This window comes from Tiliqua scincoides, chromosome 3 (genome assembly GCF_035046505.1).
Source record: "Tiliqua scincoides isolate rTilSci1 chromosome 3, rTilSci1.hap2, whole genome shotgun sequence".
Lineage (NCBI taxonomy): Eukaryota > Metazoa > Chordata > Lepidosauria > Squamata > Scincidae > Tiliqua > Tiliqua scincoides.
Genome location: NC_089823.1, coordinates 192,408,417 through 192,434,089, shown reverse-complemented (window position 1 = coordinate 192,434,089; position 25,673 = coordinate 192,408,417). Strand labels below are relative to the sequence as shown.

The 25,673-nt window shown below is 45.3% G+C and overlaps 1 protein-coding gene across 3 annotated transcripts in view; it reads right to left on the bottom strand.

Annotated features, from left to right (window-relative positions):
- The window catches only part of ARHGEF4 (Rho guanine nucleotide exchange factor 4), a 207,665-nt gene that overhangs the window by 148,723 nt on the left and 33,269 nt on the right, over positions 1-25,673 (bottom strand). The window contains exon 1 of one of the 3 annotated variants that reach the window (XM_066620910.1): positions 4,852-4,868. The exons of the other annotated variants lie outside the window; for them this stretch is intronic. Coding sequence (XP_066477007.1) covers positions 4,852-4,854 — 3 coding nt within the window. The 5' untranslated portion in view covers positions 4,855-4,868. Of the gene's footprint in view, positions 1-4,851; positions 4,869-25,673 lie in introns of those variants that run through there. 3 annotated transcript variants of the gene reach the window in all.

The window sequence follows — 25,673 nt, the reverse complement described above, 5'->3', positions numbered from 1 at the left end:
TATACAAGATTTGCTTTGGTTTTTACATAAGAATAGGATGTAATAAAAGCTTCTACCTTATGCCTGCTTCTATAATACACTAATCTTCAGAGCACATACAACTGAGTTGAAAAGCAACTCTGCCAGTGTTTTGTCCTGCTACAATATAAAATGAGCCATAAATCATCACTTTTGCTTAGATTTTCTTAGAAAATCATCTTAGATTTTCACGAGTAATCTAAGACATGGTCTAAGGATGCTTGTTACAGTCACCTGGTGGAGGTTCAGCATGCCTGGGTTTAGCCAGTATGTGGTTGGGAGGCTACTTGGAAACCCCATATATGCCACATTGAATTCAAAGAGTATAAATTGCATTCAAGAACATAGTTTTGCTTCCTTCACTTCCATCCCAGTGCAGCAGAGAATTCACACCAATAGGATAACTTCTTGGAGATGCAAAGGCCACTTTTATTTGCTGCTACCACTCAGGTTAGCAGTTCCTGTGCAAGGGGTATTTTTATTACGCTACTGCAAACTTTTATTTTCAGATGCTTATAGCAATGTGGTGAAAATTTCTCCATTTGAGCCACTGAATCTGAAAGGTTCAGCATGTGGCAAGAAATGACTTTCTTTACCCAGCGTGCAATTAGTCTGCAGAACTCCTTGCCACAGGATGTGATGATGGCATCTGGCGTAGATGCCTTTAAAAATGGACTGGACAGATTTCTAGAAGAAACGTTCATCACAGGTTACAAACCGTGATGGGAATGTGCAACCTCCTGGTTTGAGACATAGGCCACCTCAGAATGCCAGGTGCAAGGGAGTGGCAACAGGATGCAGGTATCTTGCTGGCTTGGGTGCTTCCTGAGGCATCTGGTGGGCCACTGTGAGATACAGGAAGCTGGACTAGATGGGCCTTCAGCCTGATCCAGCAAGGCTCTTCTTATGTTAGGATATTCAGTAGGTGTGTGCTGGAAATAAAAAGTTAAGAATTTTTCTGTACGGAAAACACTGGCAGAAATGTGGATGCAGCAAACATGACTGCTGCTGAAATGTGCATTGGCCCTAAAAAGGCTCCTGTAGCTTTCATACTACAGAGGGAATTTCACTTTGTGTAGCATCTTCTCTTCAGTGCTGATGAAATGACTGAAGCCACATTTGGTAGAACTTTTGCTTCTGTGCAATACTTTAAGCTAAAAAAAAATCTCTCTCAGAATCTGGACCAGATAACTCTAGTGTTACTTAGGATTAAAGTAAGGAAGTTCTGTACTAAAGAAGTTCCTTCTTTCTCTTGATCCTTCTCACTATTTCTGACAGCAGCACTTTCCTGAGCAGCCCAGACCCAGCTGCTTTGCCTAGGGGTGGAAGTACATAACTAGCTTCCAACGCAGAAGTGGTTAGAGATGGCATTGGATAGTCGCTAAGCAACCACCAGGAACTTCTTCCCTTCCGTCTAGCCCAGGGTCCTAGTCACAATGAGAGGCTGACTCTGTAGGATGCAGGCCAGCAGCATATGAGGCCACAGGCACCCACCCACCTCAGCCAGGCGCTGGCAACAGCCCAAGACAATGATGCTCTCTTCCTTCTGAGCAAGCTGTTCCTACAGAGAATGTCAGTCACAAAGACTGAAAGAGCAGGTTAATACAATCACATGACATAGAAAGGATTTGACCTTCCAGTAAGGCCACCCACATATGACAGAACAACAAGGAGAACCAGATCTTGCTTGCCACACCCATGTTTGATGTACTAGGAAAACTCTTAGTCCCCAGCTGATCACAGTTTGACTTTCTCAACAAGAGCAAGGAGTAGGTGTGCACAATTCAGTCATGCAGCCTCCACAAATTCCAGGCTTCAAAATCACCTTGCATGGCAAGAAGTTCTGGAGAGCATCCGCATAAGTAACAACCCGGCTATTACTGAGCAGGAGTGATTGTGAAGGAAACAAACAAATTAACCAAGCTCAAGCAGAGATGGTTTTCTGATCTACCAAGCTTCACGCCAGGAATTCCAAAATGCAGGCTTTCTAGGAAAGAAAGGAGCAAATATTTGTGAATTCAGCAACAAGTCCGGCTAGTTACAACCTGAAGCAAAAGTTCAACTCATAAAGTGCAGGGGAAAGGATGACAGCAAAAAAGTCACAATGTACCACAAAGCAATCATCAAAGTGCCACCCAAAAAGTCATTGCTAATGGAAATGCACTTCCTGTTACTGGCTGTACATTTAAGTTTAAGCCTCACTGAACCTCATGGGACTTACTCTTGAGTAAACATGCAGAGCTGGGCTATAAGAAGACAAAAATCATATTTTCTGTTTAATTTCAAACAGTGAGATGTTGAGCAATCCCGGAAACAAAATAAAGAAAATGAGGCATTTTCTTCCTTAATGATGCTACCCCTAGTCAAATACATTCCAGAGAGTTCACATTACATATCCCTTTGGCTTTTCACCAACTCCTGTGATATATTTGGTCAGAAATTGCAGTTCCTGAACCAAAGAAAAACCTGTGCCTTTTATAGCAAGAAGATGCACTGCTGAGATGAAAGAAGCCTTATGTACCAAATGCAGGGCCGGCCCATCCAAGAGGCCAACTGACGTGCTTGCCTCAGGTAGCAGATAAGGGGGGGCGCACCCATCTCTGTTTGTCCACTTGCTTCCATTGCTCCTTTTTCCTTCCACTCCCTCGACTGGAAAAGGAATTGGGGGATAGAGAGGAAGACGAAATGTGTAGGGAGGGGAGAGAAGGAGAGTTGGCATGCTGCCTCAGGTACAAGTTTTGGGCCAGTTCTGGCCAAATATCTTCATGCCACAAAACTATGGAAGACCCTCTTCCTCCTGCTCGCTCAAGACACAAATTCTCTTATTGCTGAGCTCTGGGACAAACTGCATATTACATTAAGCTAGCCACTCTGATATGGACTTAAAACTGGAAGCATCTCTTTTTCCACAACAAGCAGCCACATGGGATGGGAGGGAAAAGCAGATTGGGGCTGTGGTGTGTGTGGGGGGGTATCACTTTCCCCTCATGCCATTCTCCTGCCAAAAAGCATCCACTTGATGTGGCTATTTGTCCCCAAGCAGTTATTTGCAGCAAATGTCTTTTTTGATCTGTGACTAGTTAGGAAGCTTCACTAACAGCTTGTTTGTTTCCTTAACAGTTTCACATCCTGACTTTTGAACTAAATGATTCTCAAGGCAGCTGACAATGGATAATACTATTCAATGCAAAGCTATGCTGGTGGGCCAGCTAAGAGAGACCCTGGGGAGGGACATGGTGTTAGTGTCCTCTCTGCCCATTCCCTGGTGTCTCTGACCCTTGCTGCCTTAGAAGCATGTAGCAAGCTAAGAGAAAATGCCACCCCCTCCAGGAAGCATGTTGCCAGGCAAAACCAGATGTAGCATATGCACTGCTAAATTCACTGGCTCTGTTGACATCCTGGTCATGGAAGTCTAACGCAGGATCCAATCCTATGCAACTTTCCAGCACCAATACAGCCGCAATGTAGCCCCAAGTTAAGGGAACAAACATTCCTTTACCTTAAAGAGAACTCCGTGGCTGCCCTTCCACCACAGATGCAGCGCACACCCCATTGGCATGGCTGTATCAGCATTGGAAAGTTGGATAGGATTGGGCTCTCGGTCAGAGGAAACATTTTTACAGTTCTGGTTAAAGAGCCTTCTTCCATCTCTACTTTGTCCTACTCCAGACAATAAGTGCTCTTTTGTAAAGAAAATAAGCAAGAAAACAAATCCTAAACCAAGTCACCATCATGGAGAATCATTAAATCATTACTATTGTCACTAAATGTTATATCCAAACTGCACAGTCCTGTGCAGGACAGTGCATCAGGTGCTGCACCAGTGCTTGCCATCACAAAAGTGCTATTAAGCACTTTGGGACAGCATAGAGGGCTGGCACGAAGGGCTGTGCTAGCCTGCTTGCACCAGCAAAGGCAGCAGCATGCGCCACAGAAGGTAAGTTCTGTTCTGAGCAATGCAAGGGTGGAACAGAGAGGGAGAGGGCAGGGAGGGTGTGTAATGGGGCAGGGGCGAATCGGGTCTAGGAGGGAGGCAGGATCAACATCAGTATTGCCCCTGATATCCTATCCCCCTTCCTGGACCTGATCCACCAACACAGGCGAACGCAGCTTATGCAGGTCCGAATTACCCCATTGTGGACACTGCAGCTTACCTGGGGCAAGGAACGAATGTTCCCAAGCCCCCGTGGAGATCTCTAGCAGCTGAAATTCCCATACAGGATGCAGCATGGCCCAAGTTGTCTCTGCTGCACAATCACACAGGAATTTGTGCTGGATTGGACTGAACATGTTTGAAAACAAAATTGTCTGCCCCAAAGCGGATGTTGGAGGTAGTTTGGCCAGGTCCATAGATTTTATTCACATTTGCAGACCTGCACAATTAATTATGTTTAAATTCTAAAACCAAACTCTATGATGAATATAGGGGAAAAAATCATATGCTGTCCTCAGCTAAATTGGAAATTGCAATGTTGAGGAAACAAAAACAACAACACATTCCTATTCATCAATGGTTAATTAAGATCCAGGAAATCACAAACACAGTGAAATTAATCTACATGACAAAATCCAGAAAGCAGTTGACAGCAAATCTGGAGCTACTCTTGAATTGTGGTCCAAGTTGTTCAAAGTATTATCAAACTATGTGACAATAATTTCTTGTTCCATCAATCCTTTGTAGCAGTTCTATTTTATGAGCTGCCTTCCCTGTTGTATAATATGATTACTAGACAGGTGATGATAAAGAGATAAAATACAAATTGTGCAGCACACACACACACACACACACACACACACACATACACACACACACACACACTGTTCTAAACATACCATCTTGCCTGGAACCCCAGGTAGCCTCAAGTTGTGGCAATCCTGGAAATGGTAGTTTTGTTTTCTGCTCAGGTGGCCCTTCATTCCACATGTCGCCATCACTTTTTCTGGTCTTTGGGACAATGATCCAAACCTACAGACCTTCCTCCTCCAGTTTCTACTCCCAATGATCTGCTGGTCCCATTGGTTTATTACTCCCGATAACCTCTTGGGTGCTGTTCGGAATGTTGCTTCCATTTGTGACCCAAGGGACACAGCCCTGTCCAGAGTCAGAGAATCTATTTGCAGAACCAGGGCTTGCCGGATTCGCCAGTCTTCTGCTTTCTCAATCAGCTGGTCCAACACCAGCTCCTCCTGCAAAGGTCCAAAACCACAACTTGATGCCAATTCCCACAATGCTGAGGCAAAACTCACAAAGGTCTCCCCAGGGTGCTGTGCCCGCTGCCGGAAAGCGAGCCTTTGTATCCTCTTGAAAACACCTTTCCTGGGAATAAAGTGCTCCTCGAGCTTATTGATTCTTTCAAAGAACATAGCTGGTCTCCGCTTTGTAATAGTCTTCAAATTTCCCCCACCCAAACGGTAGGGAAGATTATCCTCCATGTTTTCCAAATCAAGTTATCTCAGGAAATATTCAGTAGCATTTCATTAATAAGAGTAGGACACTGGTTGCTTCCCTAGCTCCAGGAAAAATAACAGAGGACGACAGGCAGTAAGTTGTCCACCATCTTCCCCTGTCACATCACAATAGTAAACATGTCACTGTGCCTTCCTAATTAGCAGCGTAAGCTTAGTCATTAGAGCCACCTCCAGACACGTCCAATCAGTCAACTGGTCTGACCTATAATTTGTCACACAGGCATCCCCGCCTTTTAATTACTTTTTTTCTGAACCTCGGTAGTGTTCCCAAGATCCAGAACCCCAGTTCCAACACACTGGTGGTGGATGAAATTAAGCAGCTGAAGAGGCAGAAAATAAAGGAGCAAAAAGTATCTGTAATAGGGAGCTGGAGAATCTTTGCATGTCTCATTTCTCAGAAGAATCCTGCATAGATTCCACCTGACTTCCTGGTAGAGGACCTGCCCAAGACTTCCTCGTGACTGAGGACCATACCAAATATTGCCCCCTGTACCTGGCAATGGGCCAGCCTCTGCTTCTCTGCCTTTCTAGCCCACAACTCTCTTCTCCTCCACACTTCTGCTTTGTCTCCCTCTTCCTTATTCAGTTGAGGGAGTGGGAGGAAGAGGATCAGTGAAGGTGAGTAAATGGACAGAACTGGGTGTCCTCTGCCAGTCTGTTGCCTGAGGTAACCACTCCAGTTGGCTGCCTGGATGGGCCAGCCCTGTCCGGGTAGTAGAGAGGAGTCATATTTGTACTGCTGTGTAAATTCTTGGAAAAACATAAATTCCCTGAGGTCCACAGAAGTCGAATGGACCTTACCATGACTTCAAAAAGCTTAAATGTACAAAGCTAATTTTATTTGCTACCAAGTAGAGCAACGGGACCCATCAGTGGGTCACAACTCAATTTCTGGTGGATCACGAAACTGACAAGGCAGATTAGGCTATGTGCCTCAAAGGTTCAACAAGCTGCTACTATGGGAGAGCACTGCTGCCCAGTCACCATTAGAGCCACACCCCTTCGCATTCATAAACCAGGCAGCAGCCTTTAGGCTCTTATCAAAGGTCTAGGCGAGGGGGAATGCAAGGCCACCGGAATGATCCCGATCCAATCAACGTGGAGCTCAACAAGTGCTCCAGAAGGCGATTTTCCCCCCCCCCCCCCACCATACAGTAGTAAAAAGGATTTTAAAAAACAGACTTGAGCAGCTGGTAAAATGAAGCTTTTTTGTTTCGGGTTCGTAAAGGTGGGTGGGTCCCAATACAGAGTCGTTTTAAAAAGTAGGCCCCGGTGCTAAAACTCTTGGCTAACTGAAGTAGAGCCTATATAACAACAAAGAACTCTCCTAAAACTAATTTCCACATGCCTAGTCTTGCCCAGTATCCTCAGCTATAAACTACTGTCTAGAAGGCTGCAAAAAACATACGTATATGAGTGGCTGCTTCCTGCAGTGCTTGCTGTCAGTTTACCACCCACATCGTTTGTCTAAATATGATCCAAACTCAGCTCAGCAGATGGAATGTGAAAATGGCACATCTGCAAACCAGGGTGCACTGACAGGTTGCTTCTTTTTCTGCAACTGATGTTTGATCATGGTCTGTCTGCTGAACTGCTGATGTAACAAGGCAGTGAGAGCCAAAATACAAAATTAGGATAGAAAGTCCAGAAATGGAGACATAAGAACATAATGTTCACACGTACCATTCCTTCCTCACCTCAGCTTAGGCTGAACCACTTACTAGAACACTTTGCTGGCCTGCATACAAAAGCCACCCTTCATGGCTTGGCCCATTCATGAGGCCAACTGAAGCAGTTGCCTCAGGCAGCAGATTGGTGGGGGGCAGTTAGGCAGTCTGCCTAACTGCCTCCACTGCTCCTTTTCTCCTTCCTGGATTGAAAAAAATGAAAAAAAACGAAGAGGAAATGTGGAGGGGAGGAGAGTGTTGAGCTAGAATATTGGAGAGGAGGAGGATCTTGCACATCAGTAGGCACAAGGGGACTGAAGTTGGCATAGTCCCTCAGGCATCAGGTGGTCTTGGTTTCATGTAGTCAGGCATCAGGATCACTCTTCTAGCCATTGATCCATCTTTGCCCGGCCCACAGGTGTACTTATTTGGTCCCTGTTGCGTATATGCAACAGTGAGCAGAAATGGCTTGGGGCCCAATCCTATCCAACTTTCCAGCACTGGTGCAGCCCCAATGCAGCCTCAAAGTAAGGGAGCAAAAGGCCTGAAGAGGCCTCTGTGACTGCCTCTCCACCACAGGATGCAGTGCACACCCCCTTGGCACGGCTGCACCAGCACTGGAAAACTGGATAGGATTGGGCCCTTAATCTATCATGTTGTAGATCTGTGCGCTATACTGCTTTTTTCCAGCAGCCAGTACAAATGAGTACAGATGCAAGATTGCAAAAATAGTTCGCAAAAAGGTTCCCAGTTTTGGTTCACTTACTTTTGGAAACAGATTCACTCAAAAGTATGACATTTTAAAAACTTCACACTTTGTCTTCCAGATTCTAAGTTCTCAGAGATTCTGTTCTCTCAGAGAACATCTGACCATGTGACACTCGCAAACCATTTTCAGGCATTTAAGGCAGGGGTTGGCGACCTCTTCGGGCAAAGGGGCTGGACAGTCAGTGACGATGTCAACATGTCAGTACTGAATCTCTGGGTTGCCAAGCTCCCAGATGCAGCTATGTGGAGCTCAGCTTGGGAGGCAAAGCCTCCCACCCAATTCCCAGTCCAGCATCTGGCAGGTAGGAGGCTTCACTTCCCAAGCCGAGCTTCACATGGACTGGATGACTTGGGTTGTGGGCTGGATCTGGCCACAGATTGCCAACCCCTGCATTAAGATCTGCTTTCCTATGCATTCAATAAGCATGCACTGAGGCAGAGTCATGATGGCAGGCTCCACCCCCACGTAAACAGAACAGGACTCCCAAATTTTTCAGCGCTGCAACCCACCTCGTCCTCTGTGGTGGGTTGCAACACTCCTGGTGGTGCTGGAGGCTTCTCCTGCCAGCTCTGCAGGCCTCTGCAAGCCTCAAAATGGCCCTCAGAACCCTCTGTAAGCCACTTCCTGTTTTCAGAAGCAAACCAGAAGTGACTTACAGAGGCTTCTGAGGGCCATTCTGAGGCCTGCAGAGGCGGGTAGAGTGGGGTGGGAGATGAATCTGGAGGCTCCAGCAAGTACTAGGCTTCTGGAATGGCTCCGATTTGGAGCCAGACAGCACAAGGGTGGGTGGGAGCCAGATTGTGACCCACTATGCTTGCGCTTGTGATTCACCAGTAGGTTGTGATCCACACTGTGGGAAGTGCTGACCTAGACATTATCGTACCCCTAGGGAAATTTCTCAGTTTGCCTCCTGCAGAACTTGATGAACTACAGTTCTCAGGGTTGTCTACGGAAAGGAATAACAGTTAAACCACATTAAGTTGATGATACACACCTTGCCCACAATCACAAGGAATCTTTAACACATTTCTAACAAATACATAAAATGACAATTATAGCCGACCCGTCCAGAAGGCTTATTGAGGCAGTCAACTCAGGCAAAACAAAGGTACACCTTGCCAATATCCATCCCACTTGCCTTCATTCACTCCCTAGATCGGATTGGGATTGAAGAGGAGAGAGCAGTAGAGGAAGCATGGCGAGTGGTGAGCTAAAGTTTCTCCAATATTCTAGAGCCCATCACTTTCCTCTCCTCCACACTTTCTTTTCCACACCACCCACCCTCTTCTTTTTCTGCTCCGGCAAACAGCAGCAGTGGAGGCTGGCACATCACCAGGTAAAGGGGGCAGCATTTGGTTTGCTGCCTTAAGCGCTCGGTGACCTTGGGCTGCCCCAGATTATAGCCTGCAATCCCCCTCAATTAAGATGTATTACAAGCAGAGATCAGGATGGAACAAGCAAAGGTGTCTGAGGAAAAACATGTAATTTTAGCCAAGTATACCCCAGTGACTCACATGTCCTTAGGGAAGGTGAAAATACTAGGACAGATTGCCTCATATTGCAATAAAACTGACAGCCCTCGCCTTCTCTAACCCTTTGCTTCTTTTTACTGCTACAATGCTCAAAAATTACAGATAAATTTGAAGAGATAAAATTATCTCTACTGAGCTGCGGAATGCCAGGTTCACCAATTTGTGTCCATAACAGAACTGCATCACAAAAAAGATCATATTTTCCACTTGCATAAGTGGTTTTTTGTCAGAAGACCATAAATTACCCCTTACAGTGTGTGTGTGTGGTGGGGGAGGCTATTGTAACCCAGTAGTCTCTACAGTATTTTGATAGCTGAATGTGTGACCAGGAGGCATCATGATTTCATACCCCTCCTCCTTGTATTCATTGTATGCTATTTATTTTCTGAACAGGACTTGTCTTAGCACAGTCAGACATCACTACATCAAATAAGTATTTGAATAATGTGGGTGGATCTTTTTTAATACATATTTCTGTGTCACGTTCAGGCCCATATCCTAACCAACTTTCCAGCACTAGTATAGCTGTGCCAATGGTATGTGTGCTGCTTCCTGTAGTTGGATGGCACTCACAGAGGCCTCCTCAAAGTAAGGGAATGTTTGACCTTATATCGGTGCTGGAAAGTGGGTTAGGATTGCGCCCTTAAAGCACAATCCTGCGCATGCCTACTCAGTCGTAAGTCCCATTGTGTCCAATGTGGCTCACTCCTTGGAAAGTGTGTATGGGATTGCAGCCTTAGAGTGTTACATAAAAACATTTTAATACCCCCTGCTAGATCAGGCCAAGGAGCCTATCTAGCCCAGCATCCTGCTTCTCCACATTGGTCTACCAGTAACCTCTAGGAAGCCCATAAGCAGGAGAGAAAGGCATACCTCTTTCCCACCACTGCTTCCTTGCAATAGGTATTCAAGTGAATATACAGTACTTCTGCTTAACCTGGAGGTAACACAGAGCCATTGTGCCTAGAAGTGATTCATAGGCTTGTCCTTTATGAATTTGTCTGATCCTCTTCTAAAGCCATCAGAGATAGTATCTATCACCACATCTTGTGGCAGTGAATCTCACAGATTATGTGCTGTATGAAGAAATAATTCCTTCTCTCCATACTTCATAAGTCTCAGTCACGTCTCTCCATAATTGCCTCCCCCCCCCCCAGGTAAATAACTTCATAAGGAAGGCCTTTTCCCACTTCTGCCAAGCCAAAACAGTGTTGTATTTTGTCTCAATTCTTGCATTTACAGTGTGTTTGATTCCTCTTATTGCTTTTTACCACCAAATAAGACATATCAAACACCTTGCAAATACAATAAACTGCAAATAATAACAAACTGTGAATCTCCTACAGCCGCACACATCTATTTCTGGCATTGTGTTTTTATCTCATCTTGTGTAGATGGCATTATTTTCTAGACAGTAGCAGCTCAGTCGACACTTATTATTTCTGCGATCAGATAACATTGCTCTCTGCTGTCTCCTAGACTGTCAGCATTTGTTCATAACAAGCTGTTTCCTAGCTCAGTTCGTCAGGAATGGAGATTGAAATGCTACATCCACAGCAGTGATTTTTCAACCAGTGTGCCACAGCATATTGGTGTGCTACAAATTATCTGCAGGTGTGCCACGGGAGTTTGGGGGAGAGTCATTTATTAGTAGGGCCAATGGGGGATGTGAGCTTCCTGCTTGTCAATTGTCAAAAAATTGATGGTGTACCTGGACAATTTGAGTGCCTTGTCAGTGTGAGATGAAATGAAAAAGATTGAAAATAATTGAACTAGAGCAGGAGTGCCCAAACTCCAGCCCTGGGGCCACTTGCAGCTCTCGAAGGCTTCCAATCCAGCCCGCAGGGAACTGCCAGTCTCCAATGAGCCTCTAGCCCTCCAGAGACTTGCTGGAGCCCAAGCTGGTCCGACACAGCTGCTCTCACTGTGAAAGTGACTGTTTGACCACTTGTGAGAGCTGTGGAATGAGGGTTCCCTCCACTGCTTGCTCTTTCATATCTGTCATGCAGCAGTGGCAACGAAGGAAAGGTCAGCCTTGCTTTGTGCAAGGCCTTTTATAGGCCTTGAGCTACTGCAAAACCTTCATTCCTTCATATAAGTTCCATCTCTAAGAAATTCATTTATGTAAATTTATTCAAATTTGAAATGTAAATTAATTCTTTTTTTCCTGGCCCTCCTGCCAAAAGGTTTGGACACCCCTGAACCAGAGCATAACATTTCAAAACAGTAAGGCGATACTGATTCAACCAGGAGTAGGTTCCATGTCCTCTTCCCTTGTTTCGCATCTTCATGCCCAAATGGTTCAAAAAGTGGGTTGTACCACTGCATCTCTTGCCTCATCCTACCCAATCAAGATGGAAAACCATCCTCCATAAAAAGCTACTATTAGCACTGTCTCCACTGGATTGGAGGAAAAAAGGTCCCATAACTACCTCACATTAAGATACTGAGGGAGGCTGAGGTGGGCTCCTAACATCAGTGGAATGCTGCAATTTAGGAACTTAGTTTACAAGCCTGTACACTTCAGGGAGTGTTGCTGGACTTCAGGGACTTGCTGGACTTGCTGGACTTCAGGGACTTGCTGGACTGCAGAATTCCATCCTTTTATTTTGTCCTGCTCCCATTGGTCAGGATATTAAAAATTGAGAAATGAAGCTTACAACAAGTTGTAAGATGGAAGGCCACATTCTTACAAACATTCTCACCCCTCCCTTACAGCCCCTTGCCTTTAGCGCAGTTGCAAAACTGACATAAACAGAGAAGTGACCAGCTGATACAGGGCACAGCAAGAATCTGTCTGTTCATTTCTTAACAATGTTTGCCTGCTCAGTGTTTACATGGATTCAGTTAAACGGTTCAGATGGAAAAAGTACAGATAGTCCTGTACTTAAGTACAGGTTAGATTCCGGGTGTCTGCACTTTAAGCATTATTTATGTGACATGAACAAAAATGTGAACAATTTTCTGTAGTGGTTAAGAACAGTATAGAAATACTTAATTTCTATAATAATTTCTATAAATAATTATCAATAGGTAATAAAATAGCTAATAATTCGGGGCCCAATCCTAAAGAGTGCACGCCGGCTTAGTACTGGCGCACAGTGTCGCAAACTTGCTGTAAGTCACGTTTGCAGGCCCTAGCATGGTGGAGCACCAGTGCTAGCCCAGCCCTGGCCAGAGCTGGGTTAGTGCTGGTGGAGTACTAAAACTCCTCCACTCAGCGGTTTGTGGACCGCTGTGCAGAGGAGTGGTAGTTGGAGCGTGGGGGGAGACGGGGAGGAGGCATTCTGGGGTGGGGGGAGGCAGAGGGAGGGTGGGGGGAGAACGGGGTGGAGTCATGCCAGGGGAAGGGAGCGGGACGGGAGGGAGGCAAGACCGGTGGAGCTTCACTCATGGAATCCTGAGTCTCTGTGTTGGGCCACCCAACCGACACAGAGGCTCTTACTTTTACGCTGGGTCATCATAGACTCCAGTAGTCCCATTGTGGGGCTACTCACCTTACCCAGGGGAAGGAGACAAAAGTCCCCTTCTCCCGAGGAGGCGGTGGCAGCTGCCTGGGGCATGCTGGATGCTGCAGCAGCCATTTTCGGCACTGCTGCAGCCCCACACGCTGGGCAGCTCAGGATTGGACTGCCCCTACCTAATGAATGTGCATCTTTTGGTAACTCTGCCTTTTTTTTTCTTTTTTCTTTTGCTGTTTAATATACAAAATGGGCCTTAGATCAGCTTAGATGGAGGGACTGCATTTGTATTAGCTGGGGAGGAACACAAGGACAGTTCTATTAAGTACTGTATTGGTTCTCCTTTATCCACCACTTCTGCATCTCCAAAGCACTCTCTCTCTCTCTCTCTCTCTCTCGCGCGCGCACACACACACACACAGACTCTCCATCCCTAAAACCAGCATCTCCCTCTTACAACCAGCAGGATCATGCCAGCATGAAACAATTGCAACAGAGGGAGTGCACCTGCCAAAAGTGGCTGTCCTTAACATGGGACATCTACAAGTTAAATGTAGGGGAATACCTGTACTAGTACCAAAAAAGAAACAGATGTTATCTTTAGTGTAATTTTCTCTTTTTCTGCTATAACAGTTTTAATGAATGGCAACTCTTCATAAAAATGTGATCCTACAGTTCACCTATGACAATGTGAGATATCCTCATCACTCAGAAGAATAAGTTTAATTCCTTCGTAATTGAGGGGCGTGTCACTCACTTCAAGTGATAAAACCCCAAAGAGCACAGTCCTATGCACAGTACTTGGGCATATGCCCCATTAAACTTATAGCCCAATCCTAACTAAATCCCACTTTTGCTGATGCAGCCACACCAGTGGAACATGTGCTGTATGCTGCTGGGGGCAGTCTGGAGGTCTCCTCAAGGTAAGGGAACATTTATTCCCTTCTTTCAAGACAAGCCTCCACTGCCCCAATATGTCTTGCAGATCCACGCCAGCTATTTTGCTGGACCATGACCGAGGAAGGGAGAGGGAAGAAGAGAGGGAATAGGGTTAGGATCCTGACATACGCTTTTGGGATCAACCCTCCCTTCCCCACTCTATCTGCCCCCTCCCTGCCCAGAAACTTCTCCATTCCTCCCCTCCCTGTCCTGTTCTGCCCCCACTCCCAGCGCTAGTTTACCTTCACTGCTGGAGATAGCAGGCTGCAGCAGCAGACCTCCAGCACTGCCATTGTTTGCAACGGCAGTCCCGAAATGGTGGTCGGCAGCACACACAGCAAGCTGCCATATGGCCATTTACAACAGTGGAACTATGTTCCACTGCTGTAAAGGGCTGCACAGCCCTAGTTAGGATTGGGCTGTTAGTGAAACTTATTTATCTGTCACCACTGCAGGACATAGTTGTGTGCTCAGCAGAAATAAGTGTTTTGAGTGTGCATGTGTATGTGTAGGAAGAAGCAAAAGAACCCTGGACTGCAGACAATATGGTTCATGCACATTTGAAGCTACCCTAAGGGAAAAATTCCTAGCTGCTAATACTGCAACCAACCGTATGTATTTCTAGCTGAATATATTCAGCCCTCACATTCCACAGATGCTGATTAAAAGTGTTTGAGCTTGGATGTCTTATAAAATGACACACCAGAATGCTCAGGTTCTTTATGGCAGATTGCTGTTTCTCTTATGCTGCTCCATCCATCTTCCAGACATTTGGCTTTTCGCTCCCCATATTTCCAATAAAGAAATCGATGGTGACTGCAAAATCATAACTGTTCAATAGTCTTGCCCCTTTTTATTTACCCCCCCCCCCAATCTTTGGCCTCACAAATGAGGCTAACAACACAATCTTATACATATTTACTTAGAAGTAAGTCCCACTATGTTCACTGAGGCTTACTTCCAGGTATGTGTGTATACGATTTCAGCCCAAAGGGAGTACAGGCATTCTCCAGACTGACAGTTTACATAGCACAGTTTGCTCGGGACTTCATCACATGCAACTTCATCCTGCCCTGTCCTACTCATTTGTCTGCAAATTAGAGGATGCAGAATGATTATTTGATTTGGTGTAGAAAGAAGTTAGTCTTCCATGCTGTACCACACCTCAAGAACTGGAAATTATTTAAGGAGGGCAGTATAATGTCTGTAGGTATTAAAATTCCTATCCATTTTCCTGCTCACATCAATCATTCTGCTTTCTGTGAGTCAGTTCCTTTGCTTATGACTTCCTCTTAGAAGGCAAAGAAAGCCTGGTTGCATATTGAAGACATGATTAAATTCATGGTACGGTATTGGGAACCTATGACAAGCTATGACACCCACTGCTGTCTTGCCAGAATAGTCTTGCCAGAAAAATCTTATTTCAGTAAAGATCTGCTTTACAGCTGTTAAAGTCAGGATCTGAATGATGGTAAGAAACTGGGGCTCACAATTAGGAACAATAGTTGTTTTCTTGAATCATTATTTTTTGTTGTATCTGTTTTCACACTGTTATTTCATTTAAGCTTCCTTGGTGGTCCCTCATCAGAACAGAAGGTGGCATATCCTTGCCACAGGAGTCTGTGGAACTCCTTGCCACAGGATGTGGTGCTGGCGTCTAGCCTAGACGCCTTTAAAAGGGGATTGGACGAGTTTCTGGAGGAAAAATCCATTATGGGGTACAAGCCATGATGTGTATGCGCAACCTCCTGATTTTAGGAATGGGTTAAGTCAGAATGCCAGATGTAGGGGAGAGCACCAGGATGAGGTCTCTTGTTATCTGGTGTGCTCCCTGGGGCATTTGGTGGGCCGCTGTGAGATACAGGAAGCTGGACTAGATGGGCCTATGGCCTGATCCAGTGGGGCTGTTCTTATGTTCTTATGTTCTTATGTTCATATAAATATTTTAAATAAATAAAACAAACAAGGTAATGGATCAAAGATTCATCACTAAGAGTAAAATTTAACAATCCTAGGGTTGGTAAGCATAAACAAATGCATAGCTTTTCTACAACGGTTCTCAAACTTCTCAGGAGTAAAACTCCTGAGGTTAGTCTCGGTAGGGGAAGGGCGAAGGCAGCAACATGATCTCCAGGATCGCTAAACTGTCAGGGGCCGAGGGGTTGCCTACAGGGGGACACAGTGGGCTCCAGGAGGTGCAGGAACTCCCACGATTTGCGATTGCGAAACCAGAAGTGGTTTCCAATAGCTTATTTTTAGTATTCTAAAACTTGGGGAGCCCTGCAGAGAGCTCCGCTGGGCTCCCCACACCTCTCGGAGCCCACTGTGTTTCCCTGTAAGTAAACCCCCCAGCCCCCAACAGCAGTGTGATCCTGGGAATCGCACTGCTGCCTTCCCCCTTGCCCTGCCCCTTCAGGAGCCAGAGGCTGAGGCTCTCAAGCTGGGTGTTGCGACACCCCAGTTTGAGAACCTCAGCCCTACAGGGTTCAGAACAGTGCAGTTCAATTCCCTAAAGTTCTTTTGGTTTATCTCTTTAGTCCCTTGCTTCAAAACAAGGTTACTAGACTCAGGGCCCAATCCTATCCTTTTCCTTTCTCATCTATGCAACTCCACCACTGAAGCGCATGCTGTATCCTGTGGGGGCGGAGACAGTCCCGGAGGTCTCCTCCAGGTAACAGAACATGTGTTCCCTTACCTAGGGAGTAAGTTGCCATTACAAATTGAATATCTTAATTAATATTAGACTTGACAATTTAAGAAACTCGTTTACAACCTCCTACTTGTTTCTTTTAGAACAAAAAACACAGTGAATTTTTAGAAGATTATTAGTATTGTGGGGACTATATGCTCAACAATACATGCTTTGTATTACATGCTTTGGGGACTATATGCTTAACAAGATATAACTGATGTGTGTGCACCTGCACATTGGAACATGGTGTGCACATTGACATTCTAGCTTCCCAAATTTCTTCTATAACCAGCAGATGTCACCCTGTCATAACAGCATTCTTTGCCAATACCAATTTGGACTGCTTTCTGCTATTCAATTTTGTTCACAGAAGCACATCCATAAAGTACTCCTGTGATGGTAATTGGCAAGTGGCAAGCATTAATAACTGTTTGTGCTTGTGAATCTGACATGGGTATGTCCAATAATCTAAAAGCAACTCATCCAACTCATGAGTCCAACACAGATGCACACTGTTTTGCCAACAATATTTGGATGACACAACAGCATTACTTTGTTTTGCATAAGTTATTCTCCTGGTCCAAGATTTCCATAACTGTTTATGGAAACGTTTTGTTGCTCAGACAGAGGAAGAATAAAAATGTTACTAGCAAAACTTCCAAGCACCTTGTCCAACCTAGACTAGCCAACCAACACCTTGATCACGGAAAAGCACAGTGTGGAATGTTTAGGTTTCAACCAGCTTAATTCACAGCACAATCCTATGCATGCCTGTTAAGAACAAAATTCCATGTGTTCAATGGGGTTTGGTTGGTTGGCAACCTTCAGTCTCGAAAGACTATGGTATAAGCCTACAGCACCCAGTATTCCCAGGCGGTCTCCCATCCAAGTACTAACCAGGCCTGACCCTGCTTAGGTTCTGAGATCAGATGAGATCAGGCATGTGCAGATTTATTCCCAGTGTTATAGGATTGCCTTAGGGCGCAATCCTAACCAACTTTCCAGCACTGGCATAGCTGTGCCAGTGGGGCATGTGTTGCATCCAGTAGTTAGGGGGCTGTCACAGAGGCCTCCTCAAGGTAAGGCAATGTTTGTTACCTTACCTCAGAGTTGCATTGTCCTTATGTTAGGGCTGGAAAGTTGGTTAGGATTGTGGCCTTAATGATGTAGGTCATATGAATGCTGCCCAAAAGAATGTCATCATGCTGTCCTCATAAGAAACACACCTTTTGAAAGACAACCATTAATCATACATAATTTTACCACTTGTTCTTTCAGAAGCATTCATTTAAAAATGTGGTAGGATTTTTCAAAAATTAGTATGGTAAACCTCTGGAACAATTTTAAGCAATTCAGTTCCTTCACCACTGAGAGTCACTGTCTACATGTGGGTGTATTAATATAATGGATAATGAAAATTAGACAGAGGTGCTTAGAAGGAACTGTTATCTTTTTGTGAGCTTACACTAAACAGTTTCTCAAGCCTATAATCAAACCTAAATCTGTTATCCACACAGCTAAGAAAAAAAAATAGAGTTAAAGGGGAGTGGACATGTTAGGGCGCAATCCTACCTTGGGCCGGCGCAAGTCCCAGGAAGGTCACAAACCTGCCGTAAGGCACATTTGCACCTCCTCAAGAGTCAGCTGGGCCAGCTCACAAATGCGTGCCGGCCCATGGAGGCTGAATCCAGCCTCCGCGCCAACATGGAGAGGGATCCTTGCGTTAGACGAGCTTGGCTGACGCAAGGCTCTGGTGTGGGCCGAGAAGAGGCAGGAGGGAGGTGTTCCGGGGCAGGGAAGGGAGGGCGGAGGGGAGTCCCAGGGGAGGGCACCTGGGGAGTGGGAGGCAGGGCTGGGACCCGGCAGATAAGCCTGATCCCAACCCCCGTTCCTGAGCAGCGCAGAGCGGCTTCAAGTCACTTCGCTCTCCTCGAACTTGTGCCACCTCAAGAGTGGCACAAGAGTGGCATCTTAGAAGAACTAAAATATTTCTGGATATACAAACTAAAAACCTTAACACCCCGTGGTCCCAGTCTTTAGGATAACATGTCTGTGAATATCTCTTTAATTCGCTGGTATGAGCTGCTCTGTTGAGAATTCTACCACCTCTAGCATTCTCCAATGTGTCACCACCATGACTGGCATTTTCCATAACTGTGTTACTGATGCAGGCAGAAGTTGAAATGTTTAACATTAAAATGTTAAATGTTCTTGGTTTGGACACTCAATTATTGAGTTAATATTAATCATTTACAGTTTGCCAGTATCCTTCAAGGATGCAGAGTCTATCTGTCTACAGTGCTGTTGGGTTGCTTTTTTCATTCTCTCTCTCTCTCTCTCTCTCTCTCTCTCTCTCTCTCTCATTCACTCTACTACATGCCAATCTAGGAAAATACCACATATATCTGATGGGCTCTAGTCCACAAAAGCTTACACTACTGTAAGTATGTAAGCCCTTATGGCAGTGGTTTTCAGACTGGGGCGTCTCGACGCCCCAGCCTGAGGGCCCTGGCCTCTTTCCCCTTAAGGGGCAGGGGGGAGGCAAGGAGGAGGCAGCGACGCGATCCCCAGGATCGTGCCGCTCAGGAGGGCTGTAGGGACTGGGATGCACTCACCAGTCCCTGCAGCAGCCTGTCGGGTGTGCGGGGAGCCCTCCGTGAGCGTCTGCAGGGCTCTCCAGGTAGCGGAAGTGAAAGTGGAGTGATCACACCCCGTTTCCGCAAAACCGGAAGTGGAGCACGATCACTCCACTTTCACTTCTAACTAGCTGGGGAGCCCTTCAGATGCTCACGCAGGGCTCCCCGCACCCCCAACAGGCTGCTGCAGGGACTGGTGAGTGCATCCCAGTCTCTGCAGCCCTCCTGAGCGGTGCGATCCTGGGGATCGCGTCGCTGTCTTCCCTCCCACCCCCGCTTCTTCCCCCCCAGCCCCACAAGTACTTACAGCAGTGCAAACTCTCCTAGAGAATTTGAAAACCACTGCTTTATGGTGCCACTGGTTACAATATTTTTTAAAACAATGATGAAAAGGATGCACAACTTGTGATTCACCCAGCTGAATGAAGCCTGCCTGCAAGTTACTGATGATAAATCTCTCTCTTTTGTTGCCTCCCTCAAACTGTAAAAACACTGCCATGTACCTAGCAAGCCACAACTTGTAAACTATCAGGTTGAGCATCTGACATTGATATAGAAGTTTTTTTTTAAGAGGCTAATTTTTATGGTAATTTGCAATTAATTTCATTTATGTAAATTAAGGGATTGTATGGAATTATTAGAATGTTTTTGAATTAATGAAAGTAGGAAAATTTGAGTTTTACAAACATCACAAGGGAACTTTCACAAAGAAACACGGATAGCCCATCCTATACAGGAATCTTAAGAAGTGTGATTAAGTTCAATGGGACCTACTTCCAGGTAAGTGAATATTTACTAAAGAGTAAACCTCATTGAGTTCAACAGGACTTACTTCCAAATAAATATGAATAGAGATGTACTGCAAGAACTTAATTTTCCCTTCCTAATAAGTATTCTTTCAACCTCTGAATATGGATAATACAAACATGTAATGCTCGCTAGGAACTGCTATTTATTATTCAAAAATAAACATCTGGCTATTTAGATTTAATGCATTTATTATTATTAAGAATATTTATATACTGTTTTTCAACAAAAAAAAGTTAACAAAACAGTTTACATAGAAAATCAAATAACTAAATGGCTGCCAGTTCCAAAAGGGCTCACAATCTTAAAAAATGCAGAAAAACACCAGTAAACAGTCACCTAAAAAGACATGTGCTGGGGTGAAGAGGGTTAGTTACTCCCCCCTGCTAAATATTAGAGGAGCATCAACTGATAAACTGCATCTTTGCCCAGTTAGCAGGTTCCGTATACAAGTATCTTAAAATGTGCTTGTTCACCAATCATAATATTGTCCTAACAAAATACAGCACCTGAGTTCTTTTTATTGTACACAGTATTCCAGAAATACACAACACCTATAGTGCAGGTTAGTGGTACACAATCAGGAATATGTTGAAAATAGAAGAAGTGATTTAACAAAGTAGTAGTCATCTGGTCTGTGCCTCTTGAACCTTGATTATGGCATCCACACCCAACATAAGTATCAGTAGTGCAAGAGTTTAGGGCACAATCCTGAGTGCGCCTTGAGCTTGCCCCAGCCCAGGAGGGTTGCAAACATGCCAAAAAGCACATTTACGTCTCCTCAAGAGTTGGCTAGGCCAGCGCAGGGACGGCGCCAGCCCGCAGAGGCTGAATCCAGCCTCTGAGCTGACTCGGGCAGGGAGGGTTGCGTCAACCAACACAAGGGTCTGGAGAGGGCAGGGAGGAGGCGGGAGGGAGGTGTTCTGGGGTGGGGGGAAGGTGGTCCCGGGGGCAGGTGGGAAGCAGGAAGTGGAGCTGGGACCTGACAGTTATGTGGGATCCCAACCCCCGTTCTTCGAGCAGTGCAGAGTGGCAGTAAGCCACTCTGCTGTCCTCAGATTTATGCCACCTCCTGAGGTGGTGCAAGTCTGAGGAGACCCACTGGGGCTGTGGTGGCTTACCTGGGGAAAACCCTTCCCCTTACCTCCGACTAAGCCACTTCGAGCCCCTATCTTGCGCTGGATACAGGCCTTCTAGGACTCTGCGTAAGAAGCCTGCAGCAGTGTCTCCTGGGCAAAGTGAAGAGGAAGCACAGTGTTTAAGGGGACACTATATGGTTAATTTACAAGGCCTGAATACAAATTCCAACCCAACCCAAGGACTAAATGCCAAGTCAGAGATATTTATTGTCATTTAACAAACTGTGATATTACCTAGGGCTGTAGGAATATTATGCCAACAGATAAGCCACAGAGTGGGTGGCCTATCTGCAAATAAACCAGCACAAAATGTTAGGGCACAGATATAAAGTGTATGACTCTCAAAATTGAATTTAAATGCACTTTGCAAGATTTGTGTGTGTGTGTGCATGTCCATACAGAGAGAGAGAGAGAGAGAGAGAGAACCATCTTATACTGTACATGTCTGCTTGGAAGTGTCACTGAGTTCAACAGTTTAACAGGGCTTACTCCCAGGTGAATGTGTACAAGACTGCAGCCACACACACGCGCACCCAAGATTGCAACTATTTGCCCAACAACCTATTACCAGGCTTGGAACTTGTCCAAACAAGATTTTAAAAATCTGATTATATTCTTTCTCAGTATTTTTCCCCCAAGGAAGGCACAGAACATGTAGTCTTTTGGGTGATTGTGAAATAATTATAATGTTTATGTCACCTAGAGTGAGTGAGGAAAGCTCAGAAACACAGAAAAGAACATTTCTGAAACCTCCCTGTAAAAATAAAACTTTGATATTTTCAGCCCCACCCAGATTGCATATTTCCATCTGATACTCCCAGACAGGTTAAATAGCGAATATTTGCATTTTTTTTGCAGCAACCTGCAAAACTCATTAAAACAAATTAAGTGCCCCTGACTGACCTTCAATATGTCAAGGTACTAGGATTCACTGAGATGTGCAGAACATGTTTTTGGTCTTTTTGGTTCAATAAACCTGGCTCTATCTGGTAAGAAACCACAACCCAGGTGAAACCATTCAACCTATGAATTTCAGTCATAGTTTGGTGGACAGGAGACAGGAGGAACAGATGGAGTGCAACCAGTGCTGACATGGAGTTACGGGGTGACATGGAGTTACGGGGTGACAAAAAAGAGTTCAAGGCACGAGCGGGAAGGCCTTTGCTGGCCTGCCAGCACCTGTGGAAGACCAGTGCATGCTGGAGAAGGCAAGCTCCACACGGGCAGGTGGAACTGGGAAGGGGAGGGTTGTAACAGAGCAGGGGGAAGGCCCCTTTATAACATATGCTACAGGGCCCGCACTATCTTAATCCAGCCCTACCAACAGGGCAACTCTAAACTCCACCAGGAGCACAACTCTCACATTCCTTTTAGCCCAATTGCTGATGAAGCAGTAAGAGTGGAAAAGGTGCACAAAGGAGTAGTTTTGCCTACATATATGGGTTGTTGTCCTCCTAATTTGCTGGGCCATCGAGACCTTTGACAGGATAGATGATATAGGCTCGTCTCAGCAGTATGCCAGCACATCTCAAGTGGAGTGGCTACGAACTGGGTAGGGTGACCTCATCATGGGGCCTGTGCCATCTCTGTACATTGATTGATGCCTTCTGTGGAGGGGCAGATGTGAGGCTGTCATTGGTGCAGAACATCATTATTGGTAGATGGTGGTGGAGTTGCTACGGAAGTTGTGGAGCCAGCTGTCAATGTCACTACATCATCTCTTGCTTCTGCAAATATCCCTGTGCTTTCTTCGGTACTGTAGGGATGTGCATTCATCCTTCAGGGAATCCCAACCTTTTCCAGAATAGAATGGTTGAGAATCAAAACCAAAGATCACATCCACTGAAAATAGGGCATTAGTGTGGATAAAGGTAAGTAGATAGTGGCTGCCACATGGCCCCGACAAAGAGATTCTTCCTGCCTTAATCAGCTGCATAACAGGCTGCAATTCCATATGTACGGATGTTTCTAGCATGGCAACACAATGAAGGGGACAATTGAACCTGTTGATTTCTAGCTGCGGTGCAGTTCTTAAATCGGAAGCAGCCTAACAAGTTAGGGTGGTTATAACAGTATCGTATTTGCTATTTTCTTAAGCTATGGCCTCATTAAGTGTCGTGATTTTGGTTATTCGTTTTCTATCACAGTTTTTGTTAAGTGAATTAGTGGTCAAGCCTACAAAAGGAACATGGAGATTATTGGCTGGAATTAGTTCAGAAACATGGTGTTAGTAGAACAATAGAAACTTTGTTAAATGTTGCCAGGTCAGCCACTGCAATGGCTCCTGTACCTTTAAGAGCAGCAAAGAATCACCTATCACTGCAACACTGATGATAGGGAAAATAAAAGAAAGTGCATTCTTACAGGTACAAGAACCATCTCAGGGTTAAGAGAGGATGCTTTGCCAATATGACTGCAGTTTTCGGAAGGAGTACTGATAAAACTGATACCTGAGCTAAGTCGAAAGTCTCAGGCTACAATCCTATACATGCTTACCTGGGAGTAGGTCCCATTCAATGGGATTTAATCCTGAGAAGACATGCCTAGGATTGCACTGTCAGTATTTGAATCAAAATGGCTTGTGCTAGGACACAAGTTAAAGAAATTGCAGCGCAGTGCATGAGTGAAGGATTTGCACCACTTCTTCTAGAACCACTCCCAGTAATGTTGGCTTTCTAGGGCCAGTCCAATCTGATTCTTTCAAATAGTTTATGCTTGGTATCCTGCCCCATGAGACACACCCACGTGAAACCTGTTTCTTGAAAGCTCCACACCCTTCAGTTTCATCTTAACAATTAACAACCAAAAAAAGTCTCAAGACTTCCAAGTCCTACAAGTCTAAATGATCCATAATACAGCCCCTAGCTCTGCACACAGCCACTGCTGGAAAAAAGACACGGCTCATTTACAAAGGAAACTATTCACTCAAAAGCCTCACGGCAGCCATTTAGTGTCATCGGGAGATCAAACACACACACCCCATTTCCCACGGCCCGATGGGTCGCATACAACACTTGGTTACACAGTAGCATAATATAACTCCATAAAGGAAAAGATTAATATTCATATGGTATTTAATGGAATTAAACTGCTATGCAGCAATTCATCTATTGGCAGGTGCTCGTTCTTTCTGCACTCTACATGATAGCTAGTTAGCACAGCTTACAATTAGTGCTATTTCGGGCTCCATTTCACTCAGAGGTCAACAAATGCACACCAGAGAACAGTCTAGTGATTCTTAGCTTACTCATTATTACAGTCTTTTTCTGGCAGTACACCTGTGCCATTAACAACGGCATACCATAGGGCAGGGCTTTTCAAACTGGGGCATCACAATGCCCCAGCCTGTGAGCCCTGGCCTCTGCCCCCTTAAGGGGCAGGGGCAACCTGGAGGCAGGGAGGAGGCAGCAGCGCGATCCCCAGGATCACGCCGACCAGGGGGGCTGCAGGGGCTTGGGTGCACTTACCCAAGCCTCCTGCAGCCTCCCCAGGCTGCGGGGAGCCCGGCGCAACCTGCAGCAGGGCTCCCCGCAGCAGTGAAAGTAAATGCGGAGCAATTGCACTCCACTTCCGCTTTAGCCCAGAGAGTTTGAGAACCACTGCCATAAGGGCTTGAAACCTGCTTTTAAAAATATCAAAATGAGGAATTCTACACCAGATAACAAATCTGTTCTTATGTGCTATATTTGCAGATGGCTGGAATACACACAAAACCCTGCACACTTTTCCCACACCCAGTCCCACGGGCAGACCTAGATCAGATTTCAGGTTGTCCACTTCCGCAGATTTGTATGCTCCAAATGTTCCTAGTAACAAATCAGGTTCAAATGTTAGGAACATCTTGGAAACCTCTTTCAGTCTTCAAAGGTTTCTTCCACCACAAGGCAAAGCATTGTTTGCACAGGTCCAAGGGTCAACTGCAACAGTACAAGGTATTGATGCTTGGATGGGATTTCCACTGTAGAAGAGCTAACTTAGTACACAACAGTGATTTCAATTTCTCAGGAGAATGATCAACATCTGGTGTGCACCATTACTACTACTTCAAAGTTGTACAATCTTGTCCAAGCAAAAGTGCAGACTAATATACTATAGCAGTCAGTAAGTTCAGAAGAGAAGCAAGCATGTGAGGTGGAAAAGCTTTTTGGAACCCTAAATAATTGGAGCACAATAACAATTTTGGCTGTAAATACAGAGCCTGGCTGGCAGGCAGATGTTTTAGTCATGCATGTGATTGCTCTAAAATACAGCTGTTGATGGTCAGTCCAGGAGCATTTTCAGTTTATTGGAAATAATTCTAAAAAGCAGGACCTGCAACAAAATGCTACATCTCCTGGCCCTAATGCCAACCTATAGGATAGAGAGTCACTGGCCAATTCTCTCCCCCCCCCCCCACACACTTTTTCTGGGCTCCCTCCCCCCAAACACATCATGGTTTCTGGAGAGCCCCTAAGCATGCTCCATGCCTATTGGGCTGCTTTGAAGAACAGAGATTATTTACATTTATCTACTTCTACATATGTTGGGAGTCTGCCAACTATATA